Raw genomic sequence first — 19013 nt, forward strand, 5'->3', positions numbered from 1 at the left:
GTCTGAACTCGTGCCAGTTGACCGTATGGGCAGTGGCCAGCTCTTAGCGCAGCGACTAATTAAAGCGTGTTTACTCGGGCGAACAAACTGCTGTGATGTGTCGCCTGCAGCGCCACCGTCAGATCAATAGTGACAGTGTTGGAGCAGATGATTTATACTGACGAGTGAAGAGGACTGTTTACCAATCACATGTAGTGACACGCAACTTCTGTGCGAGCCTGTGTTAGTGTGTTTGTTTACTTTGGCTGCTGTTGCCATGACGTAGTGTAAAGCAGTGGTTCTCAAACTGTGGCATGCAAGCTCTTTCTGATGGTCCTCGGGGGTCCTCTGCGGTTCTAATGTTTGCTTAAAGTAGTACTATGTCACTTTTTGGTGGAGGGTCATTGCATTGCCTGAATTGTTCAACATGAATTGCTCTAGCTTGTGTTTATTCAATTACAGTTGTTTTTATTGCTGAAGAATACCACAAAAAGCATGCGTTCTTACTGTGAATGAGCTCGCCTCTCCGCAGATCTGACCTGTAAGTAACACCTCCAGACGAGCAGATGATGGAAGTTACATAGTGTACCTTATTTTTTAGAGTTCATTTTATTCATATTTTGTTTTTCATCCTTATTCAGAACTACTAATGGAATAGCACAGTCCTTTTTTTAGACCTGGTTTAGACCCGTACAAATGCTGTTTATTAGGCCCGAGCGCCACAAGCTGGCGAGAGGCCTATTAATCTCGTAAGGCCGTGCGAAGCACGGCTGCGAAAGTGCGCACGTAGTGCGCACGAAATCGAGCGCGAAGCGCTCGCCCACTTCCAAACACTCACTAACGCACTCCTCCACTCATGCACGCCCCGTGCATACTAATTAGTTGTAGGAAAATGGAACATTACCGTTGTAAACGGGCGAAGCCCGTGCAAAAGTTCGCACTAAACGAGCACTTTACATCCCCATATAAAGCACTCATTTGCGCTAAGTAGCTCACGAATACGTTCCCCATCTCTTGCATGTTCCGTGCATATAAGCATGTATAGAGGGCCAAAAACACAAAGTGGGCGGAGCCCACTCAAAATTATCGAAAGTACCCGTCAGTGACCAGGGACCCACACCATGAGGTAGGAAAGCGCGAGCGCTTTCCGAAAATGTATAGTTTATGATATTTGAAAAATGGGAAACATTGTTTTCGCATCGGAATATTATTCTTTCTTTCTTTCTTTCTTTCTTTCTTTCTTTCTTTCTTCTTCTCGGGACCAACCCCCCTATTTTTCACCCAGTGAACATTGACGAAAAGTCACAAAAATTTGCACACCTCTAAAAATCGTGCCTCTCTACATTCTGGCTATTTCCCTTTTCTAAAATAAAAAAAATTGGCGCGTCAGCGCCACCAAATGTACCAAAAATGCATTGAGAGATGGGAAATGACCCAAAAAAAATCTGATCGTAGAATCATGAAATTTGGCGCAGAGGTAGATGGTGACAAGAGAAGTAAAAAATATTATTACGGCAATGCCGTCCGCCCAACCAAATGTCGGCCATATTGCTTCAAAAATGGCTAAACATGACTTCGGAGTTTTTCCAAACGTCGTACTTTTACGAACTCCTCCCAGGGCGTTGGCCCTAAAAAGCTGAAATTTGGTGAAAATGCTACTGAGGAGTGGGACATCAAAAGTTATCCAAATTACATTGATACCTCTCACGGTCTCTGAGCGGCGAAGCCGCAAACTGTAGCTAGAATTTCAGAAATCTCCCATATTTAAAATTTCTGCCGTTTGCGCAGATAAAGTCCGAATTGCGTCAAATTAGAATCAGTTGTTAAACTCTTTGCCCTAAACCTACTTGAAGTGAAATAAATTCATTTGGCGCCACAGCGCCCCCTACAGATTTTATATGGAGGTTAAATGTTTAGTTTTGCGAAATTATATGAAATTTGACACACAACTCAATTTTAGCATCCCCATCAAAAAAGTCAATGACTCATGTCATAATTGTTATGGCGTTGCCGTAACGATGACCGAAACCTTTCATGTTTACACTTTAGACTTTCACAAACTCCTCCCAGGGCGTCAGCCCTATTAACCTGAAATTTGGTGAGACTCATCTTCAAGACCATCAAAAGTTATCCACATTTTCATTCAAAGAGTCACGGTGTCTGTGCGGCAAAGCCGCACATTTTGCCAAGAATTCAAAATAAAATAGCTTTTTGATGGTAAAACAAAGGGGAGAAGATGTGACAGCGTCACAGATTCAGCAGTAGGCGTAATAAAAGGACAATTGGGGCTCCTCTTGCGGCGTGGCGGCGGCGTGGCGGCGGCGTGGCGAGGGCCGATCATTGCCGCTTGCGGCTATATTTTTTGTTATTCTTATTTCTTTTAAGGCAATAATCACATAAATACATGGCTTTGGACTGAATTCAACTTTTCCTTTGTCACGGTTTACTTTGAAGCCCTCCTGAGGCCTGTACTACCAGCGTCTGTTTCAAAGTACTGATAAAAGTCTTTCAGAAAGTTAAAAGCAATGATCTGTTCCCCTCAGACTGCGGCCTGGATTCAGCGTCTTAAAACCTCGGGGACTCGTGGATAGGGCAGAGAGGACGCTGCATTTTAATAAGACGACAGAGGAATGGGAGATGGATGGGCTGCTCTAAGCTAGGCACAAAACCAAGTACTTTATAGGGCGCTAGTTGTACTGAATGTATATAATGTATGTGGGTGTCAGAACGTCTTGGTGCTCTGTGTAAAGCCAGATAATCTCAACTTTCCCCACTGATTTGTCCCTGTCATGTTTCTCCAAGGCTTATGGAGATATATTTATCAGAGCGGGCTGTAATAGTCTGGAGATCTTTTGAGTGTTGATGATTGGCCCCCGTTTGGCCCCCGTTTTGAAGGCCATGTCATCTGCATGAAGCACCCGTCGCTCCAAGGGAAGATGTACTGTGTATTTTAAATCGTATATTGATTTTATACTAGGGGAATGGTCAAGGTTCTTCATAAAAGCTATGGTGGTATTAAGCCATGGCATGTGGACTACTACTACTGCTACTACTACTACTGCTGCTACTACTGCTGCTACTACTGCTGCTACTACTGCTACTACTACTGCTACTACTACTACTACTGCTACTGCTACTATTGTACTATTGCTACTGCTATTGCTACTACTATTGCTACTACTGCTGCTACTGCGACTAATACTACTACTACTACTACTATTGTACTATTGCTACTGCTATTGCTACTACTATTGCTACTACTGCTGCTACTGCTACTGCGACTAATACTACTGCTACTGCTGCTGCTGCTACTACTACTACTACTACTACTACTACTACTACTACTACTACTACTACTACTACTGCTACTACTACTGCTACTACTACTGCTACTGCTACTGCTACTGCTACTGCTACTGCTACTGCTACTGCTGCTGCTACTGCTGCTGCTGCTGCTGCTGCTGCTGCTGCTGCTGCTGCTACTACTACTGCTACTACTACTTGCATTTAGCATTTAAAATTCCATAGAACATTATGACTGTTTACACTGTTTATTGCGATATTGTTTGCAGGATGATAGTATTGTCTTGTTTTTTCCTGAATTGCATTTATTTCTGTCATACTTCAAACAGAGTGTAATGTCTACATGCAGTTTTGTATATTTACCACCAACCCACAAAATAAATGTGAATTTATTTAAACTGTACTACTAAAAATCCAATCAGTCATTGAAGTATTTGTTTTTTATATTTGCCTGTATGAAGCATGTCAGATGGCTTCAGTCCAGAGGCCTATGCTCCAGCTGTGTACAGTACATAGGATGCTCGAGTAAGCATCATTTTTACCTTGCACCATTAGCCCTGAAGCGTCAGTTTGTCCCTGAGGCTGAGATTTGGCTCCTGGCGCTGAAGTACTTTATTATAGGAGCCAGATAAACATTCTAGGGGGTGGGTGATGTGCCAAATGTTTTCGATTTTCTTGGAGCCAGATCACACTTTAGATTTGACCACGCCTCCACAGAACTAGTGTTCAAGTTTAGCCGGGCTCTCCCTATAACTCTCCCTTTAGTCAACATCATCATATGCACGCGTTTTCACACAGAGCATTACAGGAGAGAGAATTACAGTAGAAACAAGCGGCACCGTTTCTGAGAGTAAACCAAATGCAACACAGCCATTAATAGCACACACAAAAATAAAGTTAAAGAAAAATGTACTGGTAGAATGAGAAAATGGCACTGGAAAAAAGCTAATAATTAGGTGGTAAGGCAAACTAATCTAATTCTCATAAGATAGTGAATAAAAACATGCAATAAAGACAAGATAAATACATAAATAGAGCAACAAAAACTCATGTACAATAAGTGGATATGACCATGGTTGTGTACAGTGCAGCATATGGACAGAATAAATGGCATGTAAATAGCAGTTTAAGTGATTTATAATATTATGTACAATGAGAAAATAAATATGTGTCAAAACCACACCAGGATAAATATTTGGGGCTAATGTAGTTTTATTTTTTTGCACTGTGCGGCCGTACTCTTTGTCCATCAGGCTATGCGGCTAATAGTGCTAGTTTAGAAGAAAAGATCCTAACTATAAAACTCATTCGGTTACTAAGCTAACGTCATGTAGCACTGAAAGCTTCACACTCCCGAGACGCCTCCCTCTCGCGATGCTGCTAGCTTCCGTCAGCTTTAGCGCCGCAGACCACCAGCTCGTATTGCTGACCACTCCTCAGGCTCCTGCATTGATTTATCGCTCGCGTCTCCATTATCCGTGACCTGCCACAGTGTCTCCGTGGCGATCCTTCTTGTAACCAAAGACTGGGTTGACCGCCTCCTCCCCAGACGCCTCCCCCTCCTCCACAAACTGAAGACCGTTGAGTGGTTATTGACACGTCCCCCTCGTTACATTTGCTGGGTTGGAAAGAGTTTCAAGGTCTCTTTCAGCCAGGAGTAATTGACCCTTTTTCTGCAATCGTAGCGTTCTTCCTAATCAATGCAAACTGTGTGACGGCATTGGTTTTGTTTCGTCCGTAGATTTAACATAACGTAATTCGATTTGTTCGTTTGCAAATGTGAAGTCACCTAACAGACTGTGATGTTTCTGCAGGGGAACAATGTCATGGAGGACCAGGACTTGAGGGAGATTGGAATCACCGACGCAAGCCACCGCAAGAAAATCCTCCACGCAGCGCGATCATTACCAAAGGTATTATTGCCCTGTAGGCGTCTAAAATAATACAACTTTGTGAAAGATTTCGAAATGGCTTGAATTGCTTTAATTATACATATGTTTTCACTGTTCATCAACCATTCATTTAAACTAATTCAGCCTGAAATACCAAGGCCGAGTCCAAAAGTTGTTCAAAAATGTTTAGTAATTAATGATATAGAATCCCTTATATCTTTAATTCACTAGAGCTGTAGTTGACCAAAACAAATCTGGGTTGACTAAAGACATGCTCTGGACATTAAAAGAGGACAACGCATTGAGATGGCTAAATCTCTTTTAACTTTTAAGTCAAAATCACATGTCTGGAGGGAATTCTGTTGGGAAAATGTGTCACGTTACCTCATTGCACCATGTCAAAGTGCCCATTACTCACAGGGAAATGCTGACTGTTGGAGAAACTGTGGCAGCAGGAGGCAAACCACTATCACGTGTTCTGGGACTGTCCTGTTGCTCAAAAATACTGGACTGAAATCAACATGGACTGTATTTGACGTTACCATCCCATTAGATTTCAGAACTAAGTACTTGGGTCTCAGAACTCCTGCCATGGACACAATAGATGGACATCTTTGGAATATAAATTTTGACAGCAGGAAAAAATGCCATCACAAGGAAATGGATGACACAAACGCCCCCGACAATCAAGGACTGGACTGACATTATAACAGACATCAGACATGGAAAAAATGACCTTCAGACTTGACCTGAAAATGGACAAATTTGAACAACTTTGGGCGACTTTGGGATGCTTATGTTGGACTTGTTATGCCATAACTTTATCTATGTTTAACCATATGGTGCAATTATTACTATTTCTCATTACTTGTATCATTGCTACTTTCTTTTGCTCTTAGGTTGTGTCCCCAGAACCCCAAAACCCTTAAGTATGATCAGACCCTGTATCTGAGTTCACCCAATTACAAATATTTATACGGAAAACGACCAGTAAACAATGTATTTATCTTTAGAAAGGCTCATTAAACAACAATTCCCTGCCAAATCTCACTAACACTCCAAGCCTTCTCCTTTCTCCTGTGATTCACATAATTCCAATATAAGAACTTGACTGATTGCTCGACTCCTACACTCCGAATACACTTTTATTCACAACTGCTTTGGGCTGTGTGTCCCGTTCTGTTGCTTTATTGTAACTGAGTGCTTGTCTTGTGCAGGTGAAAGCGTTTGGTTGTGACGGCAGCTGCTCCCTCTCGTCGTGGCTGGAGAACCTCGGCCTTCAGGAGTACTTGCCCAACTTTCTGTCCAGCGGATATCGCACTTTAGACTGTGTCAAAAACCTGTGGGAGCTGGAGATTGTCAATGTGAGTCTCACTGGAGCGACAACGCCATCAAAGGCATCGGGGGGTGACATTGTGGTCATATTCTGCTCCCAAAACGTTGGATTTCAGTCTCGCTTCAACTTCCTGAAGACTGAAGTCAAACTCAGAAGTTAAAAAGGGTCTCTTGGGGTTTTAAGAGTTTTATCACAATAGTTTTTCTCAGTTGAGCGAGAATAAGGTTCTTTTCAGTGTAGTGTCGAACCAATCATGGCTGTTAATTTGAAGCGTCATTCATATGTGGGAAAATGTCTTCACTAAAATGTCTGTGTCATTCAGAGTGAACTTAATAATGTTTGTCACTTCCGAATAACATTGTTTAATGCTTCACCTGTTGATCTGAAAGAAGTCGGTGCTCTTTTGTCAGTCCGTTCTGTGAGTCTTAATTGCTTTGACACATGGCGGAACATGAGTTTTTCTGTGTTTTTTTTACTTAGCCTGTCAATTGTTCTCATCCAAGCGTGTTTTACAGGTTTTAAAGATCACATTATTGGGCCATAGGAAACGAATCATCGCCTCTTTAGCAGAACGGCCATACGAGGAGCCGCCCGTAAAACCTCCACGACTCTCTCAGATCAGGGTAAGAACGTTTCATCTTTAAGTGCATATTGACAGCTTAGACTACACATGTCCCTAAACCAGTGATTCTTAACCTTTGTGGAGGTACTGAACCCCACCAGTTTCATAAGTGCATTCACCGAACCCTTCTTAATTGGAAAAATAAAATATGATTCAAAACATAGGTATATAATTAAAACATGATTTTCACGCAAAAAACAACATAATAATGAATATTTACTGCAAATCAGTGTGACTTCTGCTGTTGCCCTTCAGAGACCAGTTCAGAAATGCGCGGCTTCAAGTGCCACTCTCATGTCATTTTCGCAACAAAGCCTGTTCCTTTTCTTCTTTTTTATGTCCAGCATCCTTGAAAAGGATTGCTCGCAAAGATATTATATTATAGTAGTTATATTAAGAAAGAAATCACAGGACGTACCATCACGCCAGTCACAAGTCGACTACTAAGCGCACCAAATTCCCTGCAGCACAGATAGGGCAAAAGGGGCATGTCATCACGAATCATATGAGTCGGATGTGTGTCTTGACCTCCGCCGAACCCCTGAGATTGACTCACTGAACCCCTGGGGTTCGATTGAACCCACGTTAAGAACCACTGCCCTAAACCTTAGTGAACATTTCTACAGTTAAGATTGTAATGAAAAAAAAAGCCTAGTTTTGCCCAGTTTTACAATTTTTGTGACATTTATTATTGTACTTCCTGGTTGGACATGAGCTGCAGGTGTGTCATAGGTAGAGGCAATTCCTTAACTGTTACCTAGCAACCAGCAACCAAGTACCGTATTTTCCGGACTATAAGTCGGACTGGAGTATAAGTCGCACTAGCCAAAAAATGCTTAATAGAGAAGAAAAAAACACATATAAGTTGCCCCAGGGTATAAGTATAAGTTGTACCCTGGCCAAAACTTTAAAAAAAAGCTGCGACAGGATTCTGACACAGAAGTATTAACCCTTCCCTCCCCTGCAGTGCCTTGACCTTCCAGGGTCCCAGTCGTCTTCTCCGCGCAGTCAAATGGACTCGTACAGTGGACACTCCATGGACCCGCTGCTGCCGACAGGAGACAGAAAGAAAAGTTCAGACGCAGACTTCGAACTTCCCCAAAGACATCGGCAAAAAACGCAGGTCGATATTTAAATCTTGCTTCTCTCTACTGTTTACCACAAAAAAGTTGTTTAAAACACGTTTCTTTTCAGGAAAGGCCAGACGAGCGGTATCATGAGCCTCGTTTGACACTTCGGCCGCCGAGTTCAGCTGCGCCGTACGCTCCCGTGCAGAACTGGCATCATCAACCTGAGAAACTCATCTTTGAATCCTGTGCCTATGAAGCCAGTGTACGTTTGTTTCTCTGTCGCTTTAATGAACTGTACCGCAGATGCCTTATGTTTTATTCTTATGTCTATTCTTTGCAGTACTTGGGTTCCATGCTTATCAAGGATCTAAGGGGTACGGAGTCCACCCAGGATGCATGTGCCAAAATGAGGGTCGGTTGCATATTTCCCTTTTTTCTACAACTAAAAACAGCCTTGTCACAATAATTACTGCATTATTACATCACTGAATTAAAATGGAACGATAATTTTTCAATATTTCGCTTGTGTACGCATTGCACTAGTGGGGAATATTTTGTTAATTTTTTTATTGGAGTAAAATCAGATAACCAACTTCTAAATATTTTGAATTTGTTTTATTATTTGTTGCAGCTCACGTCTTTTAACAGTATTGTTCATTTATAAAAGTGTTCTCTGGGATAAAGTAGTTTCAACATCGTCGTTTATCATGATATTTTCTGTAGCAATATATCGCACCGTCAACTTTGTTATTGTGACTGTCTGTACAAGTTCAGTTCTTGTCCAGTTTGGTGTTCTGACCGCGTTGTGTCTCTCTCCAGAGGTCAACAGAGCAACTAAGAAAAGTGCCAATCATCGTTCTCTCAATAACATACAAGGGAGTCAAGTTTATTGATGCGGCCAATAAGGTAAGAACGACCGTTTCTCGTCATATCCGCAAAAAAAAATAGATCATTTTATTGCATATTTCTTATTTGTGTGTATTGTTAAAGGCTGTAAAGCTGTATTTTCCTTCTAGAACATCATCGCTGAACATGAGATTAGAAATATCTCGTGCGCAGCGCAGGACCCGGAGGACCTGTGCACGTTTGCCTACATCACAAAAGATCTGCAGACCAACCACCACTACTGCCACGTGTTCAGCACTGTGGATGTGGTAAGGTGTTTGATAAAGTCTCACAATGCAGTTGTGAATGTTGTGTTAAACTTCTGCGGACCTGCCGTTGGTAGATATTCCTCCACTTTGAGCGAGACTCTTCACAGACCTGTTTATGTGAAATATGTGTTATTGTGGTTAGTCTAAAGGAGTTTGGATGAGCCAAAGGAGGGAATGATTATCACAACAAAAAACATCATTAATGCATTACTACTGACAACTAGAGATTCACCCATCCAGAATCCATCTTTTTCAATGCTTTTCAATGCTCCAGAAAGTGACACCGTGTCACTTTCTGGAGGTGGAAAGATTGGTAGCAGATTCCATGGAAATAGAAAGTTAAAACCATATTTTAGAGCATTCTTCATGGAGATAGCTAAAGGAATATGGACACAGGTGTTTATACATTTTTAGTGCAATAAAAAACATTTAACATAAAAGAAAACATGCTTTTATTTGGTTAAAAGGGGGTTTCAGAGTGACAGAAAATAGCACTTATTACCATAAAACTGTAACAAACTGTTTGTAACTATGTTATAAACATTATCAGATGTTCTGGACCTACAAAGTCCATTAATTGTGTTTTTACATCAATGTATATGCCCAACTAGAATATTAACTAAACCGATATGCAATTAGAAACCCAATCCTGCAAAGTGTTATGAACTGATAACAATATCCGATCCTAAAAACTAACTAAATTTAGTCACAAAAGATACAAACCAACAGTCTTTGCTGCGGTCATTTCGGTGCCTCTGACCCTTCTCCTCCGTGTGCTCCAGAACCTGACCTATGAGATTATCCTCACACTGGGCCAGGCGTTCGAAGTGGCCTATCAGCTCGCTCTGCAGGCGCAAAGGACCAGACAGCACCAACACATCCCTCTGGCCTCCACCGCCGAGATCGTGGAAACCAAGTCCACCCGACCGGTGCCAAAGCCCAGAGGCAGCGTGCGCAGATCTGCAGTAAGTCCAGTATCCACGCCTTTCAGAAGGATACAAAATGTGGATCGTTGCCATAGAAATAGGCAAGACAAAATATGCCATGCGCTGAATGCTGAGAAGTCCTCAAAATGTTCTGATAATAGGAAGCTGAAGCCCATGAATATATGAAGCAGAATAATCTATAAGTCTATAAGCTCTTTAAGTTTAATTTGCATCAGCGCAGAAGGGCAGACCAGCAAATGTATTTATTTTGTGTTATATTTATTTGAATTAGAACAGGGCTTATTAGTTGCAGCTTCAACATGAATAAAAACGGCAAAATTGAGCCCGTTGTCCTAAAGGAGGTAAAAACATTAAACATTCAATACAGACAACAATAGACACATTACATGACAACACTTCTGAGACATTACAAAGAAAACAGACTTTTTACAGTAAAAAACAACAATCAGTAGTTAGAAGAGCTAGTGGAAATTAAATAAAAGCACAAGATCATCTACATTTCAGTGTTTATTTCATCATTTCCTACTTCTGAATTTTCTATACACGACAATGATACTTCTACCATTTATACTAGAAAGAGTGAAAAAGAAATGTATGTTGTATTTTTTTGTGTATTATTTATTCATTTTTCTTTGACATGCAATCTGGACAAAACCCACCTTTTCTAAATGTGCTGGTCGTACTGTGTGAACATCACTTTCTCTCCTCACCTTTTCGACATTCTCCTCACTTCTTTCCGCCGCACTTGTCCCACCGCTCACATTACACGTGTCTCTCTGCTCGTCTTCGTCCGTCGGTGCCTTGTGTTTGTTCTGCTCCTCCTCCGGTCGCTCCCTCGTCTCACTCGTGGTGCTCTGTCTCCCTCAGGACTCTCCTCCTCTCGACAGTCGCTGCTGTTACTGTTACACCTGCTCCTCCCACCGTCCTTCAGCTCTGCCGCTGCTCCCTTCTGACACTTCTGCCACTTCTGCAGCTCAGGTGCTGCTTCCACTTATCACATTTCTGATCACTTGCCTCCTCAAAGACCTCTCTTCTCATTTCTTAAAGCTGTGGCGCAGAGAGGAGAGTTCACTGGTGTAGCGTCCGCCGCCTCTTATTGCATTCACTGATATTTTATTGCTAAACAGATGATAATGTCCAGATGATTACATTTGAATCTTTTTCCATGACCTTGATCAGCATGCGTTCTTACTGTGAGCTGCACAGATCGTAACGTCACCCGTTGTCGTCTCCTGCTAGTCTCCATGGCGATAGAAGTTAGATATTGATTAGAACCCCACCATAAGTTAGTTATAATTATACAAAATGAGATGAAAAACATGTAAGAGAAGATGAACTCTCATAGTTTGTAAAGTGGTCATAGTCTTTGATAGTTTTTGGATAATTTTGACTAAACTGTATTTGATTCTAATTAACTAATGTGTAAGACGAGTTATCAGAAATGAGACAAACTCACAAACTCCTGTCCTAACTACCAACTCGTCTTTCACTGGTGTGTCTTTCTGTCTGTGTCTCTTGTGCTAAATGTAATGTCTTATTTTTCTGAACATCTACGCCCTCTTCTGTCCGTTTGAAGTAATACCATAAAAACATAATTCACTGGTGCATTTTTGTAAAGACAGAACATTGATTTTTAGGTAACTGTTCTACTATTGGCTTCTTCTTACCTTTTTTATTTTCTAAATTTCAGTTAATCACAAGAAGTTATTTTGTTCCGGGGAAGCAAAAATGTTTTGTAGAAAAGAAAATGCATGTGTATTTGCTTTATTGTGTGAAATGCAAATCATTTTCAGGTGCACTATATAACTTTGCTTGCCTCCGTGGAGCAGTTATTGCTTTGGCTAGAATGTTCCACAGTATAGCATTAAAAGAGAGACAAGCAGCTGACACCACCAGACCAAGTAACAGGTCAGATCTGTGGAGAGGTGACCAATACAAAAATAGGACCGTAGTATTTTAGTCGTTTTTTCTCTTTTGCATTTTGTCGATTGTGTCTTAGTCGACATTTTTTACCAGTTGACAAATAATTTTAATACGATTATAAAAGTGTTATGTGGACAATAGTAGAAAGGAGAGGGTGTGGAGTGAGGTAGCTGGAGTTTTTGTAGTGAATCATATGTTTAATCTCCCTTTTACTAGTACTTCTATGTGTATCTTTCAAATGAATTCCTGTGTTACTATTCCTTAAATTTGTGACCAACGACAAAATAAAGTTAAATGTGACTAAAACAGCCATATAAAAAGTTCTTCTCTCTCTATTTTTGGGCTTTAAATTATACAGCTTCTAAAATTGTCACATTTATATATGTTTTTTGTTTTTTACAGTTATAATGTGACATGAAAAATCACGATTATCAATTAACCTAATAATCTTGACATCCTCCTACCTGTAAGTGCAGTTAGTCAGTCCGACACATCAGATCATCTTTTTTAATCCACTAATCTCCATGGAGTCAAGCAAACCTCTCAAAAGCTACATAGTGCATCTCTAAGAATAAAAATGATAAATTAAATTCTGCTTGGACGTTTCAATAATTCCGATCTTTTCTGTTCCTTTTTCCAGGGAGATCACGTGGACCAGGAGGGAGATTCTCAGTCCCAAAACAGCGCCACGTGGCTCGTCGACCCCAAGGAGTCCAAACGCACTATTAGCACTAAGTACGAGACCACTATATTCTGAGTGGACCCCTCCCTCACCTCGCCTGCCCCCCCCGCTCTCTCCTGGTCTGCCCACCTTCTCTGTGCCTTCCTTTCAATGTGACTTTACCTGTGTCTTTTGGCTGGATCCTGAACTACCATACTACTTCCTACTTGGTGCTTGGTTACTGCAAAACTGCCACCAACGCTTCCTTTTTTTAAAAAACTAATCACTACCTGACAATTCTGCACCTTTTCAGTTCCTTCCAGCGTGTGTTGTTCCTTCACAAGCTTGCTGCCTGTCCAAAATCTATCTTTACCGTAGCTTTATGTCAGATGATTCCAGTATAACAAAGCAATCAAGCGTGACGACGTTTTTCCTTCTCCTCCACGCTCCTGTTGATTCGCCAGAAGACGTCCGCTTTGAGGATTTTCGTCCGATCTCAGCCGCTGACTGTATGAGAATGCAAATGTAACCACTTCCGCTACTCTTCTTCCTATGCTTGGCTGGACGTGTTTACCGGGGAAACTGTGAATCTGCACGGGCTGGTTCTGATCACAGTCCAAAGTCCTCAAGTCCATGCAGTCTTTAAAGCATACAAAAAAAAAGTTGACGATTTGAGCACTGTGACGTGGCCTATGTGTAGCTAAATATCTTGGTAGCAATGATGGTAGCCAAAGTATGTAGGCTCAAACTGTTGATTGATGGCCTCTGCCCTCAATGAGATTCACGTTTGCTTTGGATTTAGCACTTTTTCAAATCTATCACTTTCTTTCAAGGGTATGTTGTTTGCCCATACTTTCTCTTTTGTTTCTGTTTACAAAATCTGCCTCTTTTGTCACCTGCTTACATTGCCTTTTGTTTTGTATGTTAATCATTTACTGTCGTCTGAAAAGAGTTAATCGTTATGGACGTGCTGTGAGTCATGCTGCGTTTGAGCATCAGTGTGATGTTATTTTAACCTGGATGCTTTGTGCGTGTGTCGTCCCTGCCCTGTAGCTGAGCTGGCCGCCCCCGCAGACAGAGGAATGAGCCTGCTGCAGTGCTGGATGTAGGGCATTTATGGGAAGTAACCTACTTCTGCAGAAGAGCATTTCAGTGCCGGGACATACAAGAGGAGCCGTATCACTCCACATGAACCTATTTAACAAACTACAGTCAAAATAACATGCTTAACGTATTCTCTGGGACAAAGACAAACTTGTTTATTTGGAGGATGTACAGTACAAACAGGTTAGAATGCAAAACCTGGGAAAGAGGAAGTGGCAATAGGCAAAGGACATTTGTGTTTCAGTACAAATCATGTAGCAGAGAAAAGGTGAACGTTTTGGTACATACTTTATGCCAACTGTCCTGCATCCATTGCATATTTTCTGAGCTGAACCATGTTCTTCAGTGTAACACATCATGTAACTGTGATCTTCTCAAGTGTACTCTTGCACAAACTTCTAACCAAACTCTGAGGACAATGGGCAGAGGAACTGACACCACAGACCTGTATCTGAGACAGGGTGGCTTTTATTTGATTTTCAATATTTTTGTATGTTTTAATTGTTCATAGGACAATGGCCTGTCCCAGAGCAGAAACTGGATCAGGCGTGGTACACTGCTCCTTTATATTTAGATTATCTGAAGTTAATCACAAACCTGCCATGCAGGCTGGTACAACAATAGGCCACATCATGTCTCCAGTTTGTCGACTGTTAAAGGTACTGATCAGCTGATGTGTTTATGGTACACATACTGTAGTGAAGCGGTACATGGGCCAGTATTTAACACTTACACTGGCGCCTTTACCATCAGCCTGGTCGCATTTCGCTTTTGCACATTGCTAAAAATGTGGAGATATTTGGGACATTTCTGATGATATCAAGGGTCAGATTAATATTGTAAATGATTATAGTGCTCTGTATTTTGATACTTGAATGATTTTTATTTTATAGATATCTATATGTATATGTATGTATGTAATTTTTACATTTGTCAAAAAAGAGAAAGGACTATGTCATAACAGAGTTACACATATCGTGAATAAATACCCTGTGATTAAATAAGGCTGAGGAAAGTGACTCAGCAGAGGGACCTCACTTAAAAAAAGATTGTACATATCACATTGGGCTTCCAGTCTTTTTTATGATTATTTTCATAATTGTACAATGATTAAATGGCTGAAGTAATTTGTGACTCATTATTTGTTTTTGATATTCACATTATATTAAACCTGAGATATTTTTCAGCCCTAAAAGCAAACAAAATTATTTTGCCAAACCCATTTCCTTGATATGGTTAATCTGCAACGTAACAATGACAAGAATTCTGCTCATTCTAAGCATGCAACTAATGATTGATACCTGGCTCTGCGCTCCTATCAAGCTTTCTAGACTGCACTGCATGAATCTCTTTACATTCTTCTAACGCAGTCATGCAGATCAACCCACTGTCACTGGGAAATACCAAATGTACCAATAAAAAATGTAAAAATGCCATGCACATTATGCCAATGATCCTTGATTGATCATGAACATTAACATGGAGCTAGAGACGGCTCAGATTTCTATGGTGAAATCTTCTGTGCCATTTAGAATATTTATGTTTGTATCTCTTTAATTACATGAAACAAAAATACACACAAAGTTCAATGATTTCTGATGAGTGTCTGATGGCTCTTAATCACTGCAAACCTAATCTTCCCTGACAGCCTAAACAGACGAACAAACAGGAAACAATAGCTACAAAAAGTAGTGCCGTTATTCAACACCAAAGACTTGATTGCTGACAGTTGAAGTTTATGATGCCAATCCTAAACAAATAATGCATATACAATATTTGTGACTAATAATAAGTTTGAATGTTTCTTTCAAAAATGATGAATCTCCCATAGTTATATAGGCCCCGCCCTCTTAAATTAGGAAAACGTTAAACTAGAACAGTAATGCAGCCTATTTTCTGGGAAACAGACAGACAGCTCAAACAGGTAAGGCGTAAAATGAAGTCTAAAAAGCATTGATGCTTATCTGTTTAATGCATCTGTGGGATTGTTTGCAGAGGTGAGTAATTCCAGTTACGTTAATTGAATAACTTGAGTAACATTTTGAAGAAATTGTGCTCTGAATAGTTTTTGGAATTCTTTTTTTAAATAATACTTTATTACTCTTTAGTAATTTATTGTAATTAACTGTATATTTGTGTACATATAAAGTCTATTTTTATCTTATTAGTAAATAGATTGATTTATTTTTTAATGCATGCCTTATTTGATATATTTTGCTTCATTATTGTTCATAGTTGTATGTTGAACCAAATCACCAAAGTAAGTTCCTAGCCAGTGATTTTTAATCAATGTCAATAAACCTTTTCTGATTCTGAAACACCACCACTTATTTTGAAGTAACATTACTCTTACAGACTTGAGTACTTTATTTAGTCTTAGAACCAGGAAGCGCACGCCTGAACCATTGTCTGATTGGCTAAAGATTGCGTTTCGTGCGCGCGCCTTCTCTGATTGGCCGGACGTAAATCCCGACGGATGCGATTGGCTCAGCCTGAGCCAAGCCCCCGGAAGCCAAGATGGCCGCCATTGAAACCTATGGAGCTGCTCATTGGCGCATGGTTCCAAAAAAGTTTTTTAGTTCCGCATTACTTCCTGAACAGTGGTATATCTCCTCCCACTTTTGTGACGTCATCGCCGTGAGGCTTTGGCGTCGGGAGCGCGCACGTCACAGCAGCGTGAAAGACTGAGAAGTCAACACAGACTTTTGGAATAATTCGGCTTGAAATATTCTGTTCACGTAACGTATAATGATGGATTGTTATATCCATCTATAAATATACATGTATCATATTGTAAAGCTCTGATATTTAAGAGAATTATAAAGAAGTGTTAAGATAAAAAGTCTGGTTTAATGACAATGAATTACATTTAGAGGTGGAATAACGTCCTCATCATTTTCTGTAGTTTTTGGTTTGGGTATTTATTTTGTTATTAACTTTTCAGTTATTTATTTACATAATATAATTTGGCCAATATGCATTTTTTTTAATCAGATGAGAAGAAATATAAAATATAATCATCGATTCTGTTACATAATTGAGTTAAGCAGTATTTAATTATATTCAGTTTCCTTTTGTGTCGTTTTTTTATATCATGTCAATCTTTAATAAATACAAAACACATTTGTTTATTCATGTATTTAATACAAATAATGAACATGAATGAACTTGTTCAATAAATGCAAATCTGATTATAACTACAAATGATAAATTGATTTTAGCCAGTTTTAGTTGAGTTTTAAAGCTCCAATGAGTTTTAAAGCTACAATGTGGGAGTCCCTTATTAAGGGGTTTTGGAGTCTATGTAATGTTCATTATTATTATCATCATTAATATAATCAGAAAAGGTTTATTCCATTGTCAAAGAACAGAATTCACAAACAGTGGAACTTGCTTTGGTGATTCAGTGCAACATAAAAATATTAACAATGATAAAACAACCTGTATAAGTCAAATAGAACAAACTGAATAAAATAAGATATTCCTTTATTGTCCACACATGAGGAAATTTTGTTGTTGCAACACAGTAGATCCAGAGGAAAAGGACAGAAAACTTATAGGAAGTTTAAAAAACACTCTTAATAGATCGATCTTAATAGAATAACTCTTATAAACAAAAACTCCTCTAGACAGAACCTCTCATACCTTAATAAAGAATGGAGGGGGAAATAAAGATAAAGTAAAAACAGCGTAAGACAAAATAATACTAATAATAATGGTAAAATAAACATTCTTTTTACATCAGTTATATGCACATGAATGTGACATTATTGCGTTAAATACTGAATATCTCAGTATTTAACAAGACTTTGTTTCCATGGCTACGCAGTCTTCTGTACTTCAGTAACTGCACCGTTCAGCTCCATCGAATGACTGAGACAAACAGAACATGTCACAGCTTTAGATTATACAAGTCATATAACATACACTTCATATGTTTGTCCTGAAGCTGCTTCACAGACACATGTGACACAGCAGTGGCTCTTTTGAAGAACAATTATCATTTAGTTTTTTTGGTCATAACAAAACAGACATTTTATAAATTCAAAATACTGATTCTACACTGTTTACTTTTAGTCGAGGCAGAAGTTATTATTAAAATACCTTTTGCTTTGGAGTCGTCAGGAGTTTACTTGAGATCACTCTGTGTCTGCAGTGACCTGTAGAGCTCTGGTCAGCACAGACAGACTAAACTCACTGGTCAGCACTGAAGATGAGAAAGATACTCATTAGAACATTGATATATTCTGCACATTTAACAGAGAAAAGCTGGAATATGTTATTGACAGATTTACATTTCGCTCTGTAACACAAAAGTTCCTCTTTTCACCTTAATTTTTAAAGCTAGAACCAAAAGTCATTTATTTATGCATAAGTTTAAACCTTAGAAGTTAGAACATAACTGACATGTTTGCTAAATCTCTACATATTCCATGGAAGTAAATCCATGACATTCCTATAGAAAACAAGCGTGTGCTTTGCTGTTTAAACACAGCACACTTCATTATTAAATGGGTAATAAAACCTTAAATGTGGTCTCAGCCAATGTAAGTACAGCACTGTCACTTTTACATACGTTTACATTTATATGTGTAAGATATGACCCATTTCAGCAGGTTATATTTGAATTATTGGTAGTTTTTTATAGCACATAATACAAACATCACTTTATTTCCCTTCTTTCTCTAGTTTTCCTTGATCTGTGCATAACCTCTTGTCTCTTAGAACATTTAGTAGGAGAAATAATTAGTTATTTATTTGCAGAAGCACGAGCCATCACGACGTGTTGTTGCTTCTTTGTGTAGCTAAACTTTAGCTTACGTTAGCTCGTGTTAACTTGTGTTAACTGTGTAATTGTTGTTTAACACTTCATATGGAACGATGAAAACGTGAGGAATGACATACAAACACAACTTACGTGTATCGTGGTCTCATCTCGTCACTTTCTTCTTGTTTGTGTTTAGTTTCCGTCACATGTTCTCCGGAGGCTCGTTCACGAGGGTCAAGTGCGCGCTCGGTGCG

The 19013-nt window shown here is 39.7% G+C and overlaps 1 protein-coding gene and 1 long non-coding RNA gene across 6 annotated transcripts in view; one reads left to right on the forward strand and one right to left on the reverse strand.

Moving 5' to 3' along the window:
* LOC140362882 (ankyrin repeat and SAM domain-containing protein 1A-like) overlaps positions 1 to 15118 on the forward strand; it is a 70167-nt gene extending 55049 nt beyond the window's left edge. For 4 of the 5 annotated variants that reach the window (XM_072449148.1, XM_072449149.1, XM_072449153.1 and 1 more), the window contains 11 exons: positions 5097 to 5195; positions 6392 to 6538; positions 7026 to 7133; positions 8100 to 8255; positions 8327 to 8464; positions 8543 to 8614; positions 9022 to 9108; positions 9219 to 9356; positions 10139 to 10321; positions 11171 to 11281; positions 12867 to 15118. In XM_072449148.1, coding sequence (XP_072305249.1) covers positions 5097 to 5195; positions 6392 to 6538; positions 7026 to 7133; positions 8100 to 8255; positions 8327 to 8464; positions 8543 to 8614; positions 9022 to 9108; positions 9219 to 9356; positions 10139 to 10321; positions 11171 to 11281; positions 12867 to 12983 — 1356 coding nt within the window. In that variant the 3' untranslated portion in view covers positions 12984 to 15118. The remainder of the gene's footprint in view (positions 1 to 5096; positions 5196 to 6391; positions 6539 to 7025; positions 7134 to 8099; positions 8256 to 8326; positions 8465 to 8542; positions 8615 to 9021; positions 9109 to 9218; positions 9357 to 10138; positions 10322 to 11170; positions 11282 to 12866) is intronic. The other variant, XM_072449150.1, reaches the window with a different exon arrangement.
* A 2077-nt stretch (positions 15119 to 17195) lies between these two features.
* On the reverse strand, positions 17196 to 18977 carry LOC140362405 (uncharacterized). Its single transcript, XR_011927084.1, has 3 exons — positions 18910 to 18977; positions 18096 to 18198; positions 17196 to 17864 (listed from the first exon to the last, which is right to left on the reverse strand). It is a non-coding gene; the product is annotated as an uncharacterized lncRNA (long non-coding RNA).
* Between the last annotated feature and the right edge of the window lie 36 nt (positions 18978 to 19013).

This window comes from Eucyclogobius newberryi, unplaced genomic scaffold (assembly GCF_026437365.1).
Source record: "Eucyclogobius newberryi isolate DKJ021-1_F unplaced genomic scaffold, fEucNew1.0.hap1 SCAF_17, whole genome shotgun sequence".
Taxonomy (NCBI): domain Eukaryota; kingdom Metazoa; phylum Chordata; class Actinopteri; order Gobiiformes; family Gobiidae; genus Eucyclogobius; species Eucyclogobius newberryi.